The sequence below is a fragment of the Buteo buteo genome, chromosome 11, assembly GCF_964188355.1.
Source record: "Buteo buteo chromosome 11, bButBut1.hap1.1, whole genome shotgun sequence".
In the NCBI taxonomy this organism is placed as follows: Eukaryota; Metazoa; Chordata; class Aves; order Accipitriformes; family Accipitridae; genus Buteo; species Buteo buteo.
In genome coordinates, this window is record NC_134181.1 from 23,698,443 (window position 1) to 23,719,674 (window position 21,232).

At 59.7% G+C, this 21,232-nt stretch overlaps 1 protein-coding gene across 4 annotated transcripts; it reads right to left on the minus strand.

Moving 5' to 3' along the window:
* Positions 1 to 603: 603 nt before the first annotated feature.
* KIFC3 (kinesin family member C3) lies at positions 604 to 20,994 on the minus strand. Of its 4 annotated transcripts, none has more exons than XM_075040579.1 (21): positions 20,871 to 20,994; positions 15,982 to 16,096; positions 14,172 to 14,317; positions 12,689 to 12,836; positions 10,358 to 10,554; positions 7,921 to 7,986; positions 7,159 to 7,302; positions 6,833 to 7,072; positions 6,435 to 6,608; positions 6,158 to 6,305; positions 5,939 to 6,069; positions 5,732 to 5,843; positions 5,280 to 5,461; positions 5,087 to 5,191; positions 4,696 to 4,826; positions 3,860 to 3,983; positions 3,281 to 3,410; positions 2,936 to 3,165; positions 2,135 to 2,269; positions 1,674 to 1,782; positions 604 to 1,127 (listed from the first exon to the last, which is right to left on the minus strand). In XM_075040579.1, exons 2-21 carry the CDS (start codon positions 16,064 to 16,066, stop codon positions 1,102 to 1,104), a joined length of 2,763 nt encoding a protein of 920 aa, XP_074896680.1. In that variant the 5' UTR covers positions 16,067 to 16,096; positions 20,871 to 20,994; the 3' UTR covers positions 604 to 1,101. The 4 variants fall into 4 exon arrangements, with proteins under 4 accessions (XP_074896680.1, XP_074896682.1, XP_074896678.1 ...); XM_075040581.1 differs by lacking the exon at positions 20,871 to 20,994 and adding an exon at positions 19,958 to 19,976; XM_075040577.1 differs by lacking the exon at positions 20,871 to 20,994 and adding an exon at positions 16,925 to 16,971.
* Positions 20,995 to 21,232: the final 238 nt, after the last annotated feature.

Below are 21,232 nucleotides of genomic sequence, written 5' to 3' on the forward strand. Positions count from 1 at the left end.
AACATCTAATCTTACAAAAGGCTAAATTTATTTTTTCCCTTTTTTTTTTTTAAATAGAGTACACTGTGGAAGAGTGAGAGGAGAGGGCTGCGGTGGGAAGGAGCCATCAGTGCATCATCCAGTCGGTTATTTGCGGCAGGAGGAAGCCTACCCATGGGTGGGTGCTCAGCGGTGCAAGGCTCAGTGCCATCTCCTCTGACCCCACCTGCAAGCCACTGTCCCAACACATAATCCAACAGGCTTTTGGGCTGGAGGTTGGTGTGGGGTTTTTTGTTTGTTTTCAACTTGTTTTCCATTCCAAGACCATGTAAACAGGTAAATATTTCAAACACTTTCATCTCGACCACACTGTGATCTCTCTTGACAAGACAACTGGTAAATAACTTTACAATAGCTTCATTCGAGACTGCTAAATCCACCCTGGTGCTGTGTAACACAGGCAGCCCTGCGACCCTTCTCCCTCTGTGCCAGGGCAGCCGGTGCGGGGCCCTGGCAGCACTGGCACCATGATGAATGGCAGCTCGGCTCATGCACGGCACTGGTGTGCCTTCATGCAACAACAGGGCTTGAGAAACCTACAGGGAAAGGAGCTGCTGGGATTTTATTTTTTCTGGCTTAAAATGGAGGAAGCACTGCTCCGAAAGACATCAGGCAGCTAGTCTGGATGCAGTCTTGGGGGAGCTGCGGCCAGGCTGGCCCCATGGCGATAGCAGAGACATGTCCAGGGGTTCGCCTGGCTCCGAGTCCCCTCCAGACAGATACCTTGACTGTTGTTAAAGCTGGAAAGACGGAGGGAGCACCCAGCAGTTCCCCGCTCTGGCTAAGAACAGCTGTCCAGCAAAAACAAGTCAGAGCTGAGCGTCTGAGGGGGCAGATCCCTGCCCAGCACCACTGCCCGCCCCCCCGCTAAGAGAGGGGTCTGGCTGCTGGGAGAGCTCAGCCCCATGCTGCTCATGGTGAGAGGTGCCATCACCCTCTGGTCGTGGGTCCTGGTGGGCAAGGGTATGGCACAGAAGCCTTCATGTCTTCCAGCAGCCAGCTCTTGGTAGCACCATGAGGGGCTGGTTCCTGCAGTGGGTTTGGTGCCAGGGCTGGCACTTGTCACACGGGGACCGGCCTCAGCTTCCCTGGGGATGGAGACACATGTGGGTCACACCGGGCAGGGGACAGGGCCATTGCTGCCCCAGTCCCATCCGGTGGCATTTCAGCAGGTGCTGCGTTGAGCTGGTACCGCAAGCATTCCCATGAGCATCCCCGCGAGCGGCACTGCCCAGCACACCCCTGCCCTGCCCGGGAAGCGGGGCCGAAGCAGAGCCCTCCACCGGCTCCCGGCCGCAGGCACTCACCTGGCAGCCCTGGCTGCCCCTAATTCAGGCTGAAATCGAAGGGGAGAGAAGTTCAGCCCAAGGTCACTGCCACTGCCCTGCACCATCGCCCCCCCTGCACACCCCGAGCTGCCCCCAAGGGTGCTCTTGGGAAAGTGCTTACCAAGCTCCCGATGGCTAATTAGCCATTAGTTAATGAGGTGATTACAAATCAACTAGCTCCCCCACACAGGCTTTGCCTGCCAGTGTTTGGCTGGGACAAGGCTGGCGGCGGGAGCCTCCTCTGATGGAGGGACCCCGGCCAGGCAGACGGAGTGCAGAGTGGGACCACGGTGCCCCACCACCCACCTGAGGTCTGGAGCTTCCTGCGGATGGAGGCGGCACGGCCGGAGAGCTGCCCCGGGCTGGGGGATGCATGGCCCCGGCCAGAGGGTGCCGCGGTCCCCGGCGAGTCACCCTGGGGGGAGACGGGGCATGGCCCCAGGGTCAGCCCATGCCAGTCCCCAGAGGGAAGGAATGGGGATGGGCTCACGGGCAGATTGTGCCTGCCTAGGTAGGGATGCCCAAATACGCTCTGGGGGTCCCACAGGGTTGCTGCAAAACAGGGCTTGGAAGAAGCAAGGTGGCAGCATCGGTTGGATGCCGCTGCTTGGGGACAGCCTGCATCCCACCGGCTGATGCTCCCCAATGGAGGTGTCTCCAGGGGACACTCAACAGCAAACAGCCCTGGGAACCACATGTAGGGGCAAAACAGGGGGACGCCCTGGGGTGACGGGGAAGAGGAAGGGCACCGGCGGCCCCTCGGTTACCTCCAGCTGCTCCTGGCTGGGCCAGGAGGCCAGCTCAGCCTTGCGGGAGACGGGACCCAGCTCCACCGAGCGAACCCTCTCGGCGAACTTCAGGGAGCACAGTGTCTCGCTGGTGTTTTTCTCAGCGGGGGAGACCTGCGGTCAGGCAGGAGCAGGCAGAAAGTCACCCTGCCGCCTGCCTGCACCCCCAGGGCTCCCCCGCTCCGGCAAACACGCTGGGCCGGCGAGATGCTATTATTAACCCGCCGCTCCCAGGATAGCTCCCTCCATCCATGCCCGGGCCAGCGTCTGAGCCAGCTGGATCCCGTCACCAACTGCCCTGGCGCGAGGGACAGCCGGAAAAAGCCGCAGCAGGTGGCAGGGGCTCAGGCACCCCGAGGGGGCTCGGTGCAGGGACAGGCACTCGGCGGGGGGGGTCACAGGGCAGGGATGGAAGAGCTGCCAGAGCATAAAATCCTCCCAGCAAGAGGGGATGGGGAGATGCCAACGTGCAAGGACACCTTGCCCATAGGGACAGCACCTGTGTGCAGGCAGGGAGGGCAGGGTTGCGGACCTCCCAGTTCATCCCCCCATCCCTCCGCCTTGTCTGGGGTGCAGAGACGGGGACAGAGCTGCCCCTGGCACCGCGGGTGCAGACTGGAGGATGTCCCCATCGGCAAGCCCAGTCCCCTGGTCCCAGCCCAGCTCCTGCCTCCACCATCCCCCTCCCCAGCACAGGGGTGAGCAGGGACCAAACCCACCCCAAAACCAGTGCCGACCAGCCGCGGGGATGCCGACAGGCACCGGGTGCCCAGCCCCTACCTGCACCATCATGAGGGTCTTGCTGTCGCCGCTGAGGGAGTCCTGCAGCAGGTAGGTCAGCTTGGAGTTGCGGAAGGGCACGTGGCCTTGCCGGGAGCGCAGGGCGTAAATGACGTCACCCAGCGCCGAGAGGGACTTGTTGATGTGCTGTGCCTCGCGGAGCCGGCTGCCCTCTGCGCCCGACCGCCCGACCCGCTCCGATCCCGCCAGGTCCACCAGGTTCAGCTTCCCTAGGGACACACAGCCAAACCCCCGCCCCGGCTGGCGTCAGCGCCCGACCCTGCGTCCCCCTGGGGATGCCGCGGCCCAGACGCCCCGGTGAGGGGCTTGCCGTCGGGCACCCACCTGTGGTGCGGAGCCCCGTGCTGCGGTCAAGGCCGCGGACGGTGACGATGAGGAGGGCGTGGGAGCGGGAGCTGTGCTCGTTCAGGTTGGTGCACTCCGTCGCCCGGTTGACGTGGCCGAACTCAAAGACCTGGGGGAGCCCAGGGAGGTGGGGGGTGAGGCCAGCCTGCCCCAAACCCACCACGACCCCCGCCATGACCCGGGGACCCCCGGGACTGTAACCTGAGCTACAGCCCTCCAGTGAGGTGCTGGTCCACTGGGGTGATGACTGCTGTCAGGTCTCAGCCTGGGTGACACACCGAAGGCAGAGGGTGACAGGCAGGGCACTGCGGTGACAGCCGGCATCCCACTAATCCCCTGGGAGCCGCTGGGGCCCCACACTTTTATTTTTAACCCCCTGTGGCTCACCCCATGGGACAGTGACCGTTACATCGCACCCAGGGACCTATTTTGGTCTCTGTCGCTCCCCGGTACTTCAGAAATGCTCCCGAATCGGGGGGTCACACCAGCAACACTCCCCCCCTCCCCCAGTTCATCACGCCACCCTCCTGCTCCCACCGCCCCCCCATCTCCCTGCACCTTGTTGATGTCCTCCACGCTCTGCACCCTGAACTCGGTCAGCCCAGGCACGTAGAGCTGCCCACTGCCATCGGGGCACAGCTTGATCTCCAGCTTCTCCTGTGGCTCCTTCCCCAGCAAGTCCCTGGGCAAAGGGGTACCTGTCACCATCCCCACGCCGGGGGGATGACGGGAGCTGGCTCCCCTCTGGCACGGCATCCCCACCACGGCTCAGGGCTGTGTGCCAAGGCTGCCAGAGCAGCCGTATCCTCCCGGGGATGCTGCACATCCTATTTGTAGGCCTTGGCTCTCCGGCTGCCCATGTGCCCGCTCCCACCCAACTCGGACCACGCTCCCATCCAACTTGGACCACGCTCCCATCCCTGCTCTTTATTGCCATTCCCAGTCCCCATTATCCACACGGATGCGCTTGCAGCCTCATCCCACCCCCTCCTGCCTGTGGTTGGGCAGGGGAGGAAAATATTTCTCATGCTTCCAGCTCCCAGTCAGTTATTTCTAAATATAACATCCGGGGGAGCAGGGGCAGGGATGAGAGGGGGATGCCCCAGCCGCTGCATCAGGGCCAGGGAAGCAGGAGCGATGGCAGGGCTGGGAGCCTGTATAAGTAATGGACCTTGAGGGAGGGTGCTTTGCAAGGGCGATGTGCACTGAAAAAATAATTAAAAATAAATCCTTGCACAGCCAAATCAAGCGCCCAAGGCCCTGGGAACAAGCTGCGCAGCCAGGGCAGGGCTGGTAGGACGGGGAGGAGAGCAGCATGGGGTGATGCCCACCGATGCCAGCTCCCCAGCAGCTCCGCTCGCCCCACCAGAAAGTTTTTCCCCCCTTCCCTGTACCTGAGCGCCTCATTGTAGATTTCAGCGGCGCTGACGCTGATGGCGTAGTCCCAGTCGGCTGCCTTGCTCCGCACCTCGGAGAAGAGGAGCTGCAGGGCTCGCTGGTTGATTCCTGGGTTGGCTGCAGTTCCCTGATGGATTGGGATGATTAATGGGGGGTGGGAGAAAACACCCTCTGGGATTTTATTCTGCATTTTTTTTCCTGAGCAGGAGCAAAGCCCAGGGCGGTGTTGCGGAGAGCTGCACAAACCCCTCGAGAGCAGCAGTGACCATCGCTGGTGCACCCTGGGTCAGAGCTGGCCGCCAGCCTGGTTAGGGGAGGGTGCCAAGACTGGGCACCACAGAATGGGAAGCCAAGGAAGAAGAGGGAAGCAAAGCCAGGCAAACTCACCTCCATCGTGTAGGTTTTTCCTGCCCCCGTCTGCCCGTAGGCGAAGATGCAGACGTTGTAGCCGTCGATGCAGGAGGTGACCAGGGCTTGAACCTCCTGAAACACCTGGGGGGGAGGGGGGGTGGACCGGGGAGCGTCAGGAGAAGGTGGCTGCATCCCCCCTTCACGCAGCAGCGTGGATGGCAGAACCCACCTCCTCCTGGGATGCTTGTGGGGGGAAGACCTTATCCAGCTCGAAGGACACCTGCTTCCCCTTGTGCAGGAGGTGCAGGACGGCATCATCATCGGCGTCGAAGGTCAGCGCGTTGGCCGCCTCCGGGCCCTCGCCATCCTCCTTTGTGATGGGGCGGACTCGCCCAAAAACACGGATGTTTCCTTGGAGGGGGGAGGGGGGGATGCAGGGACGGTGTCAGCCCCAGCACATCCTGCTGCCACCCTCGGTCACCGTCAAACACCGGGTGGGCTGAATGCTGCCAGCTTGCTGCTGACCAAAGCATCCCATCACCGACCCAAGCATCTCATGGGGATGCGGAGCACCCAAGTCATGGTGCTGGGGTGCAGCAGCGTGATGCTCCCCTGTCCCTCCTGCCCTCCCCCTCGGGGACATACTCTCCCGTGATGGGACCCGCCACCCTCCTCACGCACCTTTCAGCCGCACCAGCTCGTTGTGACACTTCTTGCGGAGCTGCAGCTCCCGCCGGTACTTGCGCAGCAGCTCCCGGTTGGTGCTGTGCACCTCCTCGATGGCCTGGCCGATCTGGGGGGGCGGACGGAGAGCAGCGGCTCAACGACCTTCACAGCATCCCCACCCCACACAGCGGGGAGCCGGGGTAGCGGTCCCAAGGGGCTCACCTCGGCCCTGGCGCTCCGCAGGGTCTCCTGGAGGAGCAGGGGGAAATCGCGGACCTGACGCTTCAGGCTGTTGTAGTCGTGGGTGAGGGTGCGCAGTGCCGGCTGCAGCGTCAGCAGGTTGGTCCGGACGCCTGCAGGCACGAGGCAGGGTGAGGGGCAGGTAGCACAGCCCCCCAGCACCGGCCAGGTGACCCTGCGAGTCCCCCGCCCTCTCCTCACCCGCCAGGTTTTCGTGCACCGCCTTCATCTCCACTTGGGCGCGGGAAAACGCCTCTTCAATGGCGCGGTTCTTCTCCTCCTCCATCGCCTGCATCTCCTCCAGCATCTGCCCGTGGGCTCGCTCCAGCTCGGCCTCGTACATCATGATCTGGGAGAGGAGCAAGGGGGGGTATCACCAAGCTGGTGACCACCTGCTGCCACGCCACATCACCCGGCGAGCACCACGCAGACAAGAACTGCCGTGGCGATTTCTGATTTACACCCGTTGCACTCAGACCTGAGCTCGGAGCTGAGCCGCCGTCTTTTGGGAACTCTGCAGCTGCTGCTCCATCTCCTTCAGCACCTGCCTCTGCATCCCCACCTGCTCCTGCAGGTACTGGTTTCGGGACTGGCTCTCGCACAGGGCTTGTTTTGCCTTGGCTGACTCCACCTCCACTGTCTTGATGATGTACTGGGAGGAAAAGCACCCATAGATGGGGTGTACTGGGAAAGCAGCACCCAGGATGGAGCCGGTGTTGGCCCGAGGGGGTTGATTTACAAAATCACGATGCTGCGCTGATGTGGTCAGGGAAGTGGGATGGGTGGCACTTGCAAGGCACCTGCTGGGCACCGCTAGGCACCCAGCTCAGCTCCCCCTGCCCCTCCAGGAGAGATGGAGAGCCCCATGGTGCTCACCTTTATCTGCTGGGGCTGGGACTTGAGGCTGGCAATAGTCTCCTGGCTGTCCCGCAGCCGCCGGCTGAGCCGCTCCTCCTCCTCGGCTCTCTCGGCCAGGGAGTCCTTGAGCCGCAGCTCCACCTCGGCCAAGCGGTTCGTCTTCTGCTGCACCTCCAGGTCCAGCTCCGCCAGCTTGGCCCGCATCTCCTCCGCCTCCCGCTGCAGCTGGGACAGCCGCTCCTGCAGCCCGGCGTTCTCCTGGCCCCGAAACAGCACAGCCGAGGCCGCGTCACCCACGGGTACCCATCAACCTGCCACCACCGCCGCCACCGCCGGTGACTCACCTGGAGGTGGGCACAGTCCCGGCACGGTGCCTGCTGCTGCCGCCGCAGCTCCCGCAGCTCCCCCTCGCACGCCTTCATCTCCTGCCGCAAGCGCTCGTTCTCGGCCGCCAGCAGGTCCCGGTGCTTCTCCGCATCCGTGCCACCCTGCCGATGGGAGGGGATGGAAGCCTGCTGCAGCCCGGGGAGCCCCTGCCTGCAGCATCAGGGGACCCCCAGCCTGCTATGTCGGGGAGCGCCAGCCTGCTGCACCCCAGGGAGCCCCCAGCCCTCTGCACCCAGGGGAGCCCCCACCTGCCACACTGGGGACCCCCCCAGCCTGCTGCATCAACGAGCCTCCGGCTGCTGCCCCCGGGGAGCCCCTGGTCTGCCACACTCAGGGACCCCCAGCCTGCGGCACCAGAGGAACCCCCAGCCTACCACGTCAGAGACTCCCCGCTGTGCCCAGGGAGCCCCCATCCTGCCCTCAGAGAGCCCCCGCTGTACCCAGGGGGGGCTTTCGCTTCCCACCGCAGGGCGACAGCGTCGGGGGGGCCTTTGCCAGCTACACCCCACAGATACCGGTTGTGATATTGCGTTGGACAGAAACTCCCGCAAACTTTCGTCTCAATGGCTCCGTCGCGGCTCGCAGGGTCCAAACCATGACCCTGGGGAGGTTTTAATCCTTCTACCCCTTCCCTGCCTGCCCCCTTCCTCCTCAGGGAGCCACAGCTCCGGCGTCCCTTGGGGCAAGGTTGGCTCAGCCCAAGCCCGGTGGCAGCTCACCAGCTCCGAGCGCAGCCGGCTGATCTCCTGTGCCTGCTCCAGGAGCTTCGCCTTCAGAGTTTCAACCTGTCAACACAGGCAAGGTTAACCAGGAGGCATCTCAGCAGCTTTTGGAGGAGACCTCGTGGTGCCACCCCGGCCACCAACGTCCAGTCTGGCTCGCACATTTGTTATGCCTTAATTTTCCACCTCGCTCTGAGCGCCTGATTCACATGAGCTGATTAAAATGAGCGTTAATGAAAGCCTTGCTTCGACCTTGTTCGACCGTGGCTATAATTTGTCCATGTTGAGCATTAGCAGAAACCATTATTAAAAAAAAAAAAAAAAGCATCGTCTTTGGAGAAGGAAAAAAACAAACCTATCCATAACTGTGTTTAAAGAGCCAGGAGCACCTCGTCCTGCCCTTGCAACACAGCTTTGCTTTGCCTTCTCTATTTTTCTTTCTAGGAAAGTTATCTTGGGAGAAAGAGGGAGCAGGAGCTCTTTGAGAAGTCCACGTGTCTGAGTCCAAGGGGAGGATGCTCCCCAGCCACTCCTGCCTGGGCATCTGCCCATCCCATGGGGACCAGGCCATCCTCCCTGCAAAACCAGGTGGATCTCATAAATCCTCCAATTTTTTGTGCAGGGACCAGTGAGGCCCTCAAAAAAATATGCAGTTATTCAAAATAACAGTGGCAGCGAGTGCTTAGCAAAGCCAGTGGTCTTGTGCGCTGTGTTTTTATGGGGTTTGCCTGCCTGCTCTGTCCCTCGGCCCTGTGCCCAAAAACCGATGGCCACTGGGCGAGTATCGCTGCTTCCCCAAAACTTACCCTGGAGAGAGGCGGACCTGGCTGCACGCTTCACCACCGTCCCCCAGATCCCAGCTCAGTTCCCAGTTTCCCCACGCCGGGAAGCCGCCGTGCCGCCAAACCCCTCACCCGGATGCGGCAGGCTATTTCCCCATCCAAATAACCAGCTTTTTCTAAGCAACCGGGTCTCCATGGACCATAATTTAGGAACTGCTGATTAATAACAAATGCAGATGTGCTGACATGGTGCCATAATTAATGACGATAAGTTATTAAGCCGCACCCTTACGGACACGGCAGCACGGCGGGCGAGCACGTCCTGCGTGGCCCCGCGCGCTCGGCAGGGCACGGCCGGGGGCTCCGCAGGCGAGCTCCGCGCGCTTATGGCCATGATCTGGGGAAGGCAGCTGCTCCCTGCCGGCATCGGGAACCCCCCTCCCTCCACAGTGGGGCTCCCTGGCTCCGGCTGGGGGGCCGAGTGCGTGCCGAACACACCGGCCTCGCTCTTGAGTGGGAAAATCCCATTTCCGTATTCAGTAAGGTAGATTATTAAGGGTTTTTTTTTTTTTAAGTATTTTTAAAAGAGGGGAGGGACCAAGAAGACCAAGTCACGGCTTGTTGCGGGGAAGCTGCCACCCCAGCTGGCCAACACGCACGCCGGAGCCTGCCCACCGCTCCCCGTGCCAGCGGCACCCGAAAATGCCAATACACCTCTATCCCCTACCTGCTCGGGCACCTCCAGCTGCATCCTGCTCTCTGGAGGTGACAGGGACTCCTTGGCAGCCGGATCTGGCTCGAGCCGTGGCCCGGCCATCCCTGAGCTTTGGAAGTCTGGGTCAGTGCTTCGCTCTGGCCGGCGTTGGCTGCGCTTGCTGCCGAACTGGCTGGTGCAGGGCCGGATCCTGCTAGCGCTCACGCTTGTGTCATGCAGAGTATGCCAACCAAATGCAGGACAATTACCTCCACCTTTTTGACACCAGTGGAACAAGCAGAACCTGACTGTAACAGCTTCCACAACAGCCACATGCAAATCCCTTTACGAGCAGCCGGAATTTCAATCTCCCTGGGACGACCCAGGTCCTCGTGCCGAGGATGCAGCCACACTGGCGCAGGAGATGGCTTTTGGGGGGGTTCTGGTGGCGGTGGCCAAAATGCTCTGCCCTTTGGCAGACAGCTCTGTGCCCTCACATTCACTTTCCACCTCCTGACTCTCAAAAGTCACTAAAATTAATCTGCTGGGTTAGTCTAACGAGCTTATCCAGCAGTGGCGGCCCTGCGCTGGGTGGATGGATGGATGACTGCCGCGGGGCTCTGACCCCGATGCCCAAAGCCCTCCTGGCCGCGTCATGTCCAAGGAGCCACACGCCTTCGCCGGCATTATTGCGGTGTCACCGTCATGCCAATCGGGGGGCTGTGAGCATCCCGAGGGAGGCACAGCCAAAGCTGGTGGGACGGCCATGGTACTCAGGAGCACCCAGCTCCCCGATCATCCCTATGCACCTGAGCGGAGATGATGCTCCGTGAGGGAGGTCGTATGCTCTTTCCAAGCATGGTCCTCACTAACTGCGAGCCACGGTGCTCCGGCCAAGCCGCAGCCTGAAGTTGGAGACCCTGACAGACCCCCTCGTGTCCCCCTGTGCCCACTGTACCTGGCCTTGCAGCTGGAGAGAGCGGGAGAGCTCGTCGCTCTCCCGGGCAGCGAGCTTCTCCTGCAGCCCCAGCAGCTCCTCCTGCAGCTGCAGCTTCTCCTCCTGCAGATGCGCCATGGAGGCCATCACCTTCTGGATCACCGGGAAGGGTCGGGCCGCTGGCAGGCTGGCACGTTTCCCACTGCAGAGCCTCCCTCCTGCAGTGGGAGGAAGGATGAAGCTGGTCAGGATCCAGCCACCTCGCTGGGGAACGAGATGCCAGCTATGGGAAGAGTCCCCAGGGGATGTGGTGGAGATGGAACGGTGGGAAGCGAGACTTGCAGAAGTCCCACGGAGAGCAGTGATGTGCCAAGAGCTGCATCCTGAGCGCCACGGTACTGACCACGGCCGGCCGGGCGAGCCCCTGTGGCGGGGTGGGAGCCAAAGGGATCTGCCGATGCCAGCATCCCAGGCCGTAAGACAGAGCACCTGCCTACAGCACCGCGCCAGGACCCAGCCCCATCACGCACCGAGCTGCTGCCACCTCACTCAGATAACAACCGCCTTCGCCACGGCGCTCTGATTCATCCCGGCATCGTTTTTTCTGAATGAGCAGGTGCCGGTGGAAACCAGTATGCGATCGTGTTATTAAAGACTGCATCGTTACACACAAATATAATGGAAGCCAAATTAAAATTATATGGGTACCTTGAATGGCCGTATTGCCTAATCCTTGTGCGTTTGGCTTTCTAACCTTCCTAGTATTATTTTAAACATCGTTTTCTGTGTGTTAATAGAGCCACCGGTGCTGACAGAAGCCAACCTGGCTGTACATCAGAGCCTACCAAATGAACCCCTAAATGACTTGGTAGTTCCCGAGAAGAAATGAGCTGGCCTGACTCATTCCCAACGTGGGGATGAGGCACAGCAGCGGGCGAACCGGTGGCCAGGATCCCGGCTGCCCGGCACCCTTCCCTGTCTGCCATGGATTTCATCCGCTGCCACCAGAAACTTGAGGTTTTAAAGGCAGGAGGTGATGCTGGGAGTCGCTTTGCTGCCTGTGGGCAGATGCTGCCTGCTTTATGGGAAACATCCTGAATACAAGAAACAAGACTTTTTTTGTCTGCGAATCAGACTTTCTACCTCTAAAAGGAGATAAAGAGCCAGCAGAGGGGGCAAAAAATGGAATGCTGGGACCAAACCATGGCTCCGCTGTCGACTATGTGCTGTGGGACTTATCTGGCAATGTCTGCAGAAGCGATCGCCGGATTTTGTCTCCCTGCCTTGGGCTGGATACCCTGAAAGAGCACTGACGGGCGGTGGCTTTTCTTTTTTTCCATGCTGAAAGCTCAGCTGAGCTCAGGCAGGTGCCTGTGATGTTCCCTTTAAACCCAGCACACACAAAACCCACCCCAAAACTCCTAAAGTTAACAGGAACGCCAGCTCTTGCCCCTTGGGGAGCGTGTAGGGATAAGACAAGATTACAGGAGGCACCAGGGCTCCTGTGGAAACACCATGTGTCTGCACACATCATCCAGGCTAATCCCGGGCTGGGACCAAAGGCTTCTGCAGAGCTGGGTTCAAAGCCACAACACCCGGCTGCAAGTAAAACTGTCGGGCAGGAGTGATCCCGCACAGATAACGTGCTCCTCCTTGCTCCAACACCTTCCTCCTGCAAGAGCATCCTTGTGAGAGGAGGTGCCGGCCAGACCTGCATTACATCTACCACCAGGCAGACAAGCTGGTGGCAATGTGGGGTCTGAGCACGGCACGCACACCCTCCTGTTTTCCAAAATGCTTTGAAACCCGTTTGGAAAGGTGGCCATTTCCACGGCTCTGCCCCGTTACCATTGCCACACAGACTCCCTTCCTCCTGCATCCCTGCCTCTTCCCACCAGCCACCCCGCACCAGGAGCTCCTCGGGGATGCAGCCAGGGACCACATGGGGAGCAGCTCCCGGGATGTGCCCTGACAAGCCTGGACAATTCAGTCCTGATGGAGAAAGATGGGAAACCATGGGGATTCACCAGCCCTGGCACAGCCACGCATGCTGCAAGCGTTTCCACAAATGTTACGTTTTCCTTAAGAGGGAGAAAAGAGCGGTGGGTTTGCGGACACTCACCTGCTCTGTTCACCCAGTTAAATAATTCATCGGTCACCTGGCATCATCCGACAGCTGGCTGGTGTTTGATTTCTACCGAGACCCGATCCCCCCCTGGTGAGCGCAGCCGTGTGTCTATGTGCACCCCGAAAGAGGAGAGGTCCCCCCGGTACCTGCCAGCAGCACCAGGTGCCCATCCCATCGCATCCCTCCTCCTGAGCACCCGCCGCTGTATCCCAGCTTCCCCTTACCTGCTTTCTCCAGGTTCATGGTGGAGGCTGCCTGCACCGGCCTGGCAGCTGCCGGCTCACGGGGGGACGCCAGTGGCTCCTCCGTGGCCAGTGTTGGGGCCTGGCGCCGGCTCTCCCCGCTCCGCTCACCCGCCGCCTCCTGCAGGGCCTGTGTCCGCGAGAAGAAACAGGACGGAGAGCTGAGATGCATCAAACGCGCACATTGTTGTGGACACAGTGCCGGCAGCCGGCATTTCACCGAGCTGGCCAGGAGAAGCAGGCAGGGAGGAGGTCGCAGAGGACTGGACAGCGGGGGGATACCAGGGGGGAAACCCTCCCTCCAAGGGATTTTAGTGTCGGGAAGCTGCCGTGATGAATTTATCACCTTGCTTTTAGTTCTCCCCAGAAACACCTCCTTCCCTCAGCTTGAAATTCAGTTATACTGAATTTCACCTATTTTTCTCTCTATAGCCTTAAAATAAAAGACCCTGGCTTGCAGGCAAGGTTGAATGTGAAGTTGCTCGCTGGCGAGCCATGGCGCAGGTAATGCCATGCCCTGTGGGATGGAGCACAGCTCTGAAAAAAACAGAGAAGAAATCTGGAAGGAGGGAAAGGAATATAGAGAAGGTCCCAAATTTCTGTATCTATCGCATCTATCACTGGCTTGCAGGGAAAAAAAATAGATGCTTTTTTTAATCACCATTTAAAAAAGCGTTACGGCATGGATGCTTTCAGAAAGCTGCGCTGCCGATCGGCTGAGCTTGCAGAATTGCTCCCTGCCTCACTCAAAAGCGCCTTTTCTTACTTATATCTTATTTCAGAGCCTGTGGCATCGACCTGCGGATCAGCGATGCTGGGGAAACCTGTCTCACCCCAGCAGAGGGGTGAATACTCTGTACATGCCAAATTTCTGAGAGCAATTTGGAAGGAGGTGATGGTAGCAGCCTCCTGGAGAAGCTGCGTGTCTGTGGTGCCTCTACGTTTGAGACTCCGGGAGGGTTTCGCCGGAGGGAATGCATCAAGGCTGGTGTGAGATAAGAAGGTGCTTTCCTTCTTTTCAAAGAAGGGGAATTTAAATGATTTGCCTGAAGCCCAGAATGAACTGGTGGCAGCCACAGCAGTACATGGCGTCCTGACACTGTCCCTGGCCATGGAAGCCTTCCTCCTCCTCCTCCATCCTGCTGGCAAACACCATCTCACAGCACCGCATTTTCTTATCACCCTTCTGCCTTGAGCTCTCCTGCCTACCTGACCTAGAAGTGACCGAGAAAATACTATTCCGGGCTGTTTCCTGGCATTTTTTGACGCCTTCCAACTTCCTGGAAATGCTCTTCCCTCCCCACCCAGGCAGCAGCTCTGCGCTCTGCTCGAGGCATGCAGCACTGGGGCTGCGGTGATGGGGGGGACCAGCCAGCTCCCACCGCAAGATGGCCCAGCAGGATGCTTCCCACCACCCCAAAAACGCCCTCCCCACCCAAGCCATGGCCAGCTCAGTGCTCCTCACCTGGAGAGCCAGGCAGAGCCTGTGGGAGTTCGTAGCGTCCGGCCAGCTCACACGGAGGATTTTATGGTGAACAAGCTTAGGCAGCAGAGGAACCTGGGGAGAGGCGCCCGCTCCGCTCCCGGTGATGAGTGTGTCCTGCCCACAGCCTGAAATGGGGCAAAAAGCATCACTGGATCAACCCGAGACCCCAGGATGGACACAGCCTTCGGCCTCGCTCAGCAACCCCACTTCCTCCTCCCTGCCACCGCTGCCACCGCACTGGTGCGGAAGAGACTGTGCACGAGTTTTATTAAAAATGTTAATTAAGTTAATTAGAAAAATTAGCCCTTCAGGGGGTGGAGACTGGTTGCCAATGACTAGTAATGAGAATTCAAGGTGTAGCATCCGTCTGTCCTCTGCAGGACCAGATCTGTCCCCCTGCTGGGGACATCCCACGCCTGCCCCTCGCCAAGCCACTCCACTTCCCACGATCCTATCTCGAAAAAGCTGCCAAAGCCGGCTTGCATCACCGAAACCAGACGGACGGACCCTGCCGGCATCACCTTCCTCCACTGCCCCCAAATATTTCCTTTATTTGTCATGCAGTCAAACCCGAAAGCAGACAGGACAGCAGTTCCTTGTCCTTCTGAGCCACACAGAAGGAAAACAGCATCTCAAGGACCTTTTTCCTGTGGCTGTGTCCTCCTCTGCTACGGGAAAAGCAGCTGGCGAGGGCTACATCCCAATGGGATCTGCTTGGGGACCCTGTGCCCCCTCCCCATCCACCTGCCACAAGCACTGCCACCACTGCAGGCAGCCAAATGGCTTCTCTGGCAGGCAGGAAAAAAAATCAACAACCAACAAATAAAACCCCACTAATGCAGGGGTTTTTTTTTGCCCTAAAATCATCCGGAGGCGCTTGGGCCTGAGGTGGAAGCAGCATGTGGAGGGAGATGTGCCCTGATGAAATCAGTCCATCGCTCTGGACTTCTTCCCAGCCTGTAATTAGCCATAACATTTTGCGCGCGCCGTGAAAATCGAGTGTTTCCAAAGCGCTGGCGGATGCCCAGATAAGAGGCGATGAGTTCCCCATCCCAGCACGGGCGGTGGCAGCCGCCGAGCAGAGGAAGCGCTGAAAAACTCCGTTTTCGGAGGCTTTGATGCCGATCAGCGTTAGGCTGGACTGGCCCGAATGCCAGGGAAGAAGCAGCACCTAGATAAGCGGCTGCCAGCACATAGGGATGGCGAACACTGAAACCAACAGCAAAAAAAGCCCAAACGGCGGGGTTCAGCCTCCCCCTTTGCCAAAACCCATCCAGCACCACCGAAGAGAGAGGTGGGAAGGGCTGTTTCCCGACAAGTGGCTGCAGGTTGGGGCAAGCAGTTGCCCGCCCGCCTGCAAAACAGCTCAGCCGCCGCAGAGAAAAGCCCTCGACTAAACTCACCTACGGGGTCTGTGCACCGGGGCGAGATAAGGAGCCCTTCCAAGGAGCTGAGGCCGGGGAGAAGCGAGGGCCCTGCGTCTTCCCTGCCATGTGTATCGCTCCGTTTTCTTTCTCACATGTTAAATTTGAACCTTTCTCCCTAAGCTTCCTGCTCGGAAGGGCCAGAAGGGAGGTGGAGGCAGCCCTCTCTGCTCACCCCCCCGGCTGCCTACCGCTTCATGCCCGCTTCCGAGTCTCCATTTCTCAAATCCCGAGCTTCATCCGGAAAGAAATGTAAAAAATGCAGGCTGGCCTGTTCCCGGCCTCTCCTTCCCCAGGCGTGAGCAAGGGCGTGAGCGCAGCAGGCTGAGCCCCAAGGGAAGAGGACGAGCCGCCGCCGTACTCACCGTCCGGGGAAAGGTCCTTCGTCTTCCAGGCAGCTCTCGCCGAGGGTACGGCTCCCAGATCCCAGGTTTTGCGGGCTGTGATCATGGCACGGGGGTCCCGAGCGCCGCGATACCTCTGCGGATAAGTGCAAGGACAGACAGCTCAGCCTGGCCTCAGTTTCCAGCCGTGAAAGCCCCGGAGGCCGTTCTGGAACAAACCACGACGGCAACCCCGTCCCCGAGTCCCGAATCCCACAGAAAGTTGCATCAATCCCGATTTCACTCCCGGGGCCGGGGGTGCCGAAAGCCCCAGGCTCCCTCCGGGCTGCCGGCGGATGTGACATAAACCGGGTCTGTAATTAATTTACTCATTCCTGAAGCCTTTCCAGGCTCCTCCTAACCGCGAGCTGGGGGTTAGTTCTTGCTTTATTAACTCCAGGACCGCGGGCAGCCCGGAGCAGCGCCCTGCCCGGGCCGCGCAGCCCCCGCTGCCCCGGCACCGGGGCCGCCTCGGCGGGGGACGGGGGGCGCGGAGCCCCGGCACCGCCCCGCCCGCCGCCCCTTGTTCTCCCAACCGGCGGCCCGGGGGGGGGGGGCGGCGGGTTCCAGGCGGGCAGGGTGGTCCCGGTGCCGGTGCTGGTGCCGGTCCCGGTGCCGGTGCTGGTGCCGGTCCCGGTGCGCGGGAGGCGCAGCCCCGCCCCGCGCCCCCCGCCCCGGTGCCGGTGCGCAAAGGCCCGGCAACGCCCCGCTCTGCTCCGCCGGTGCCGGTGCCGGTGCTGCCGCCCGCTACAGGCTAACGGGAAACCGTACTCTCGCCGCCGCCCCGGGTGCTCCGTGCCAGGCGCTCCCCAGCCCCCTCAGACAAAGGCAGCCCCGGTCCGGTCCGGTCCGGTCCGGTCCAGCCCGGCTCCCTTCTCCCGGCCCCCCCCGGCGGTGCCGCTGCCGCCCCCACGGGGCCACTCACCGGGCGCGGAGCGGCAGGGCAGCCGACGCCAGCCCCGGCCCCGGGCCCGCCCTCCCGGGCACTTCGATAACGGAAACGGCGAGCTCCGCCCCGCTCTCGTTGCCGTGGAAACCCTCGAAACCCCCCGACGGGCGGCGGAGGCGGGGCTCCCCATTCTCCTCCCCGCCCCGGCCCGGTCCCGGGGAGCTCCCGCTGCGCCCCCGCTGCAGCCCCAGCCCCTCTTGCCGGAGCCCCGGGGAGCTCAGGGGAGCCCCGGTGCTCCCCTGACCCCCCCTTGTCAGAGCCCCGGGGGGCTCCCGGTGTGTCCCCGGTACCGCCGGTGTTTCCCTGGCCCTTCCCACCCCTGTCCCGGTGCTCTTCGGGGACCCCCGGTGTACCCCCATCCTGCTCGCACACCCCTGCCGGCGTGGCTCACTGGGGCGTTCCTGCCCCCCCCAGCACCGAAGCGCAGCGCGGCTGCGGCTGCGGCACTTTTTCCCAGGGAACGATGGGGACGGAGCCACCGGAACCACCCGAAAGGTGATGGCGGTGCCGGTGACCCTCGTGCGGAGGACCAGAGGTGACGAACCGTGCCCTCGCCTTCTGCCACGTCCCCACCTAAACACCGGTGCATCCGCCGGCACCGATGCCAACTGGCACCCCAGGCTCGCCGGGGCCCGGGGACCCAGATTTCACAGGGAAAACAACCTGTTTCTACCCCGCGGCCGTGAGGAAAACAGCACGGCGTGCCCCGAGACCTCTCCAAAGGCCCTGGTGTCAGAAAGGCAATAAAAAATTCTGCTTTAAATATAATTTATACGCATTTTTAGGGTGTGATTTGTATCTCCCTGTCTGTATTGCGCACACCATCATTATGTTAATGGCTGGTTTGGGTGACACAAGTTACTCAGGACTTGTTCATGGTAATTAACTGGCAGTACCAGATATTTCCCACACCAAAACTGAACTTGGCATCCGTGGCGGCGGATGCCCCATGCCGACGTCTCACGTCCGCACGCCTGATGTCGGGCTGACCTGTGGGGTGCGCGGGTCCTGTGCGGCTTTGGGGATGCGGGGGTGGGGGTCCCTTGGGAGATGGTGCGGGTTTGGTGCCAGCCCTGCAGGGCTGGGAAGGAGAAGGCTCTGCCCGCCGGCGAGGTGGGCTCCCCTTGGACCAGGGGTCCGTCACCTCCCACCCTGCCACGCTCAATCCCAGCCTTTTGCTCGCTCCTGGCCGGGTTTGAAGCAGGATTCGGCCTTGTCCTCCCATCCTGGCATCTCCCTCTTGGGCATCCTCAGAGACCCCCCATGCGCCACCCCATCCCCTGCTACGAGCCAGCCCCACGGATGGGGGGTGATGGGGAGTCACCGCCAGCGTGGGATGGGACACAAGCCGCTCCAGCCACTCATCCCAGGGAAAGGAGGCTGGTCACCTCCATGTCCCCATGCCCCTGGCGCAGCACCTTGTCCCTGAGAAGCAAATGCCACCCTGGCCCGGCCGCTGCCTCCCCCTCTGCGCTGCAGCTGCCTTCCCCCTGCCACCAGCGCAGCAGAAACAAACCCAGCAAAAACCTCCCAGCCCCTGCAATGCAATGCCTCCCCTTTGCTTCAGCTGAGGTTTATTGGGGTTCCCAGCACAGAGCCCTCAGCGTGGATGGATATATGTGTGCGCATCTATAGCCACACATATATATGTACATATATATACACCCGTAGAAGACCTAAGCAGTTGTGCTGATTTGCATAAATACCCTATTATCTGTGCAGCTCCTTTGACTGGTTTGGTGATAATATTGACACACATAAAGTTACTTTCTACTTTCCGATAGCAACTGTAATGCCCTATCATCACACTGACTTCATTTACAAGCTGTAAGGGTAAAATAAATGTTTATGTAAATGACTGTAACTGCTAAGTAATTTCCTGGCTTTTGAATGCTTCAGGTTTTTAACGGTATTGCAATTATGCAATGCACGTAAGTTGTATCAGTTACAACAAATAAGTCTAAATTAACCAGGCATATGCGTGAATTCCCCAGTTTAGAAAAATAACTTAATGAATAAGCATGGAGCAAAATTTGAGATGCAGAAGGGGTTTTGTGCCAACAGCCATATTCAAATAGTCACCTGTGAGCATTAAAAAACCCACCACTTCGAGCTGTGGGGCTGCTTTTCAGTGAGGATGGCACGGCTTTCCAGCAGCCTCAGCACACCAGGGACAGGATCTCCAGGGATCCAGAAGTGGGGTTATTCAGGGTTGGATGCACGCTGGCGGCCAAGCTCCATTTCCCTTGGCCGCAATGGTATTTAGCTCAAGGGAGTGCCGTAAATCCCAGGGGATGCCCGCTTGCTGCCAGATGGGCTGGGGGGCCGAGGGGCAGCACGGGAGCCCGTGCAGGCAGCGGGTACCCTGCTCATACCCCGCTTTCCACAGGGATTCACCGATGCTGGCTGGGATAATCTCAGCCTGCTCCCCCAGCAATGCTCCGGTCCTCATTTTCTTGGATGTCACGTCTCTGTGACCTGAGCAAGCACCGGCTGACGACATCGCTGAAGGTATTTTTAGAAATGCTGCTTTGCAGGCAGGCAGAGAAAAGGCAGCAACCGGCAGGGCTCGCCGCCAACGGCACCCTCCTGCGAGCACCCAGCAGGTAGTGGGAAGGGTCGATATATTGACGACCATCAGCGCTAAAACACAGCTGCCCTCCGCAGACAGTACTGGCGGCACTGGCCTGCAGCTGCTGGGGGACGGTGACCCTGGCGTGGGTTTGGCTCTTTGCTTTTAGCCCAGACTTTTCTGTAGCCGAAAAGCATCGCTGTTAAGTCAGGCAGGTTAATTCGCCTTTTACTTGGATGAAGGGAAGCTCCAGCAATCAAAACACATTGCTGAGCGAGGCCTTTTGCATTAGGCATTTGTTCTGCCCCAAGCAAATATTTAACCTACATCTGTAAGACAGCTAAAAAATCCCCCAAATCCCAGCAAAAATTTAACTCCCCCTCCCTTCCCTTTGAGCAACCTGATAACCTAGTCCAGGAATGCAGGCAGGAGCATACCTGAAGCCTCTTGTATATTGGGATGCTCCCCGTAGAAAACTCCCACCAGAAGCACCAGGCGTCATGAGAACGTGTCCCCAGAGCACGATTAATTATAACCTAGCTCATTATTCTCATTTCGCTCCTCCTTGAGGAGGTGAGGGGATTTCTCGGCGTTGCTGAGGCACAGTTTGCCAAGCCAACATGAAACACTTACCAAAGCAGGAACTAACCCCCTGCATTCCTACATTGCCGTTTTGTGCAAAGATAGGAGTTTTAATTAAGTCTTAGCAAGCTCCTGAGAAATGTAATACTCGTTTTAAAGTTCACCATGTGAATTAATTCACCCCGGAGGCTCCGATCCTTGAGATAGGCTTGCGTTGATGGGTGGAGAGTGGGAGCTGGGGAGGGGTGTTGCAAGGATCGCTGCCTTGGGACGCATCAGGCTGCTGCTGGCCACGGCAGCAGCTTTGGATGGTGGCAGGGGGCTCGGCAGCGGCTGGTCTCAGCCCCCCCGGCCAAACCCCGTGAGCTGGTTATGCCAGGTTTGGGCTGCCAGGGTGGTAGAGAGCAGCCCAGGGCAGCACGGAGCCTGTCCGGAGCCGAGGAGCCGGCCGGTCCAGAGCTGAGGAGCTGGTCGGTCCGGCTGAGAGTTGCTGCACGTGGCGGCTCGGCTCTGCCTGTGTCCCCCCATGCAAATCTCTTTTATATTAAGCAAATGACAAAAGCGACATCTTTTTCAACTTGCTCTATTCAGGTAGAGAAAAAAACTCTGCAACACACACTGTAACTCACCCGCAGTCAGGAGAGTGCCGTGCAAGATACAGCAGCCATCAGATGGGCAGCTTTTCCACCCCTCCAAATTTCCTACACCGGACTGTGTTGCAGAGCCATCTAACCAAAACCTCAGCCTCCGAGTCTCCCTTTTACCTACCTTTTCTCTTCATCATATCTTTCAGCTGGCTTCAGGTACGACTTGGGTTTGGCTTTAATGCTTGTGCCTCCCCTAAGCAAAGCGCTGCCGGGCTCATCCTGCACCACGCTGGCTGCTGGGGAGCTGTGAGCTGCTCTGCGGGAGGACCGCAGCTCACCTGCTAAGTCATTAATGTTTCATGGCATTAACCAATACGGGCTCCTGCTTACAAAGCACTTCTTAGAAACAAGGCTAAGAATAAGCACGTCCTGGACGAAGCTAAAACTACTCTGTCAGCTGAGGGATGCCCATGCTGGTTTGAGCAGACCCAGCAAGGAGGGAGCTTGACACCAAGTAAATATCATCCAGGACATTTTATCCAG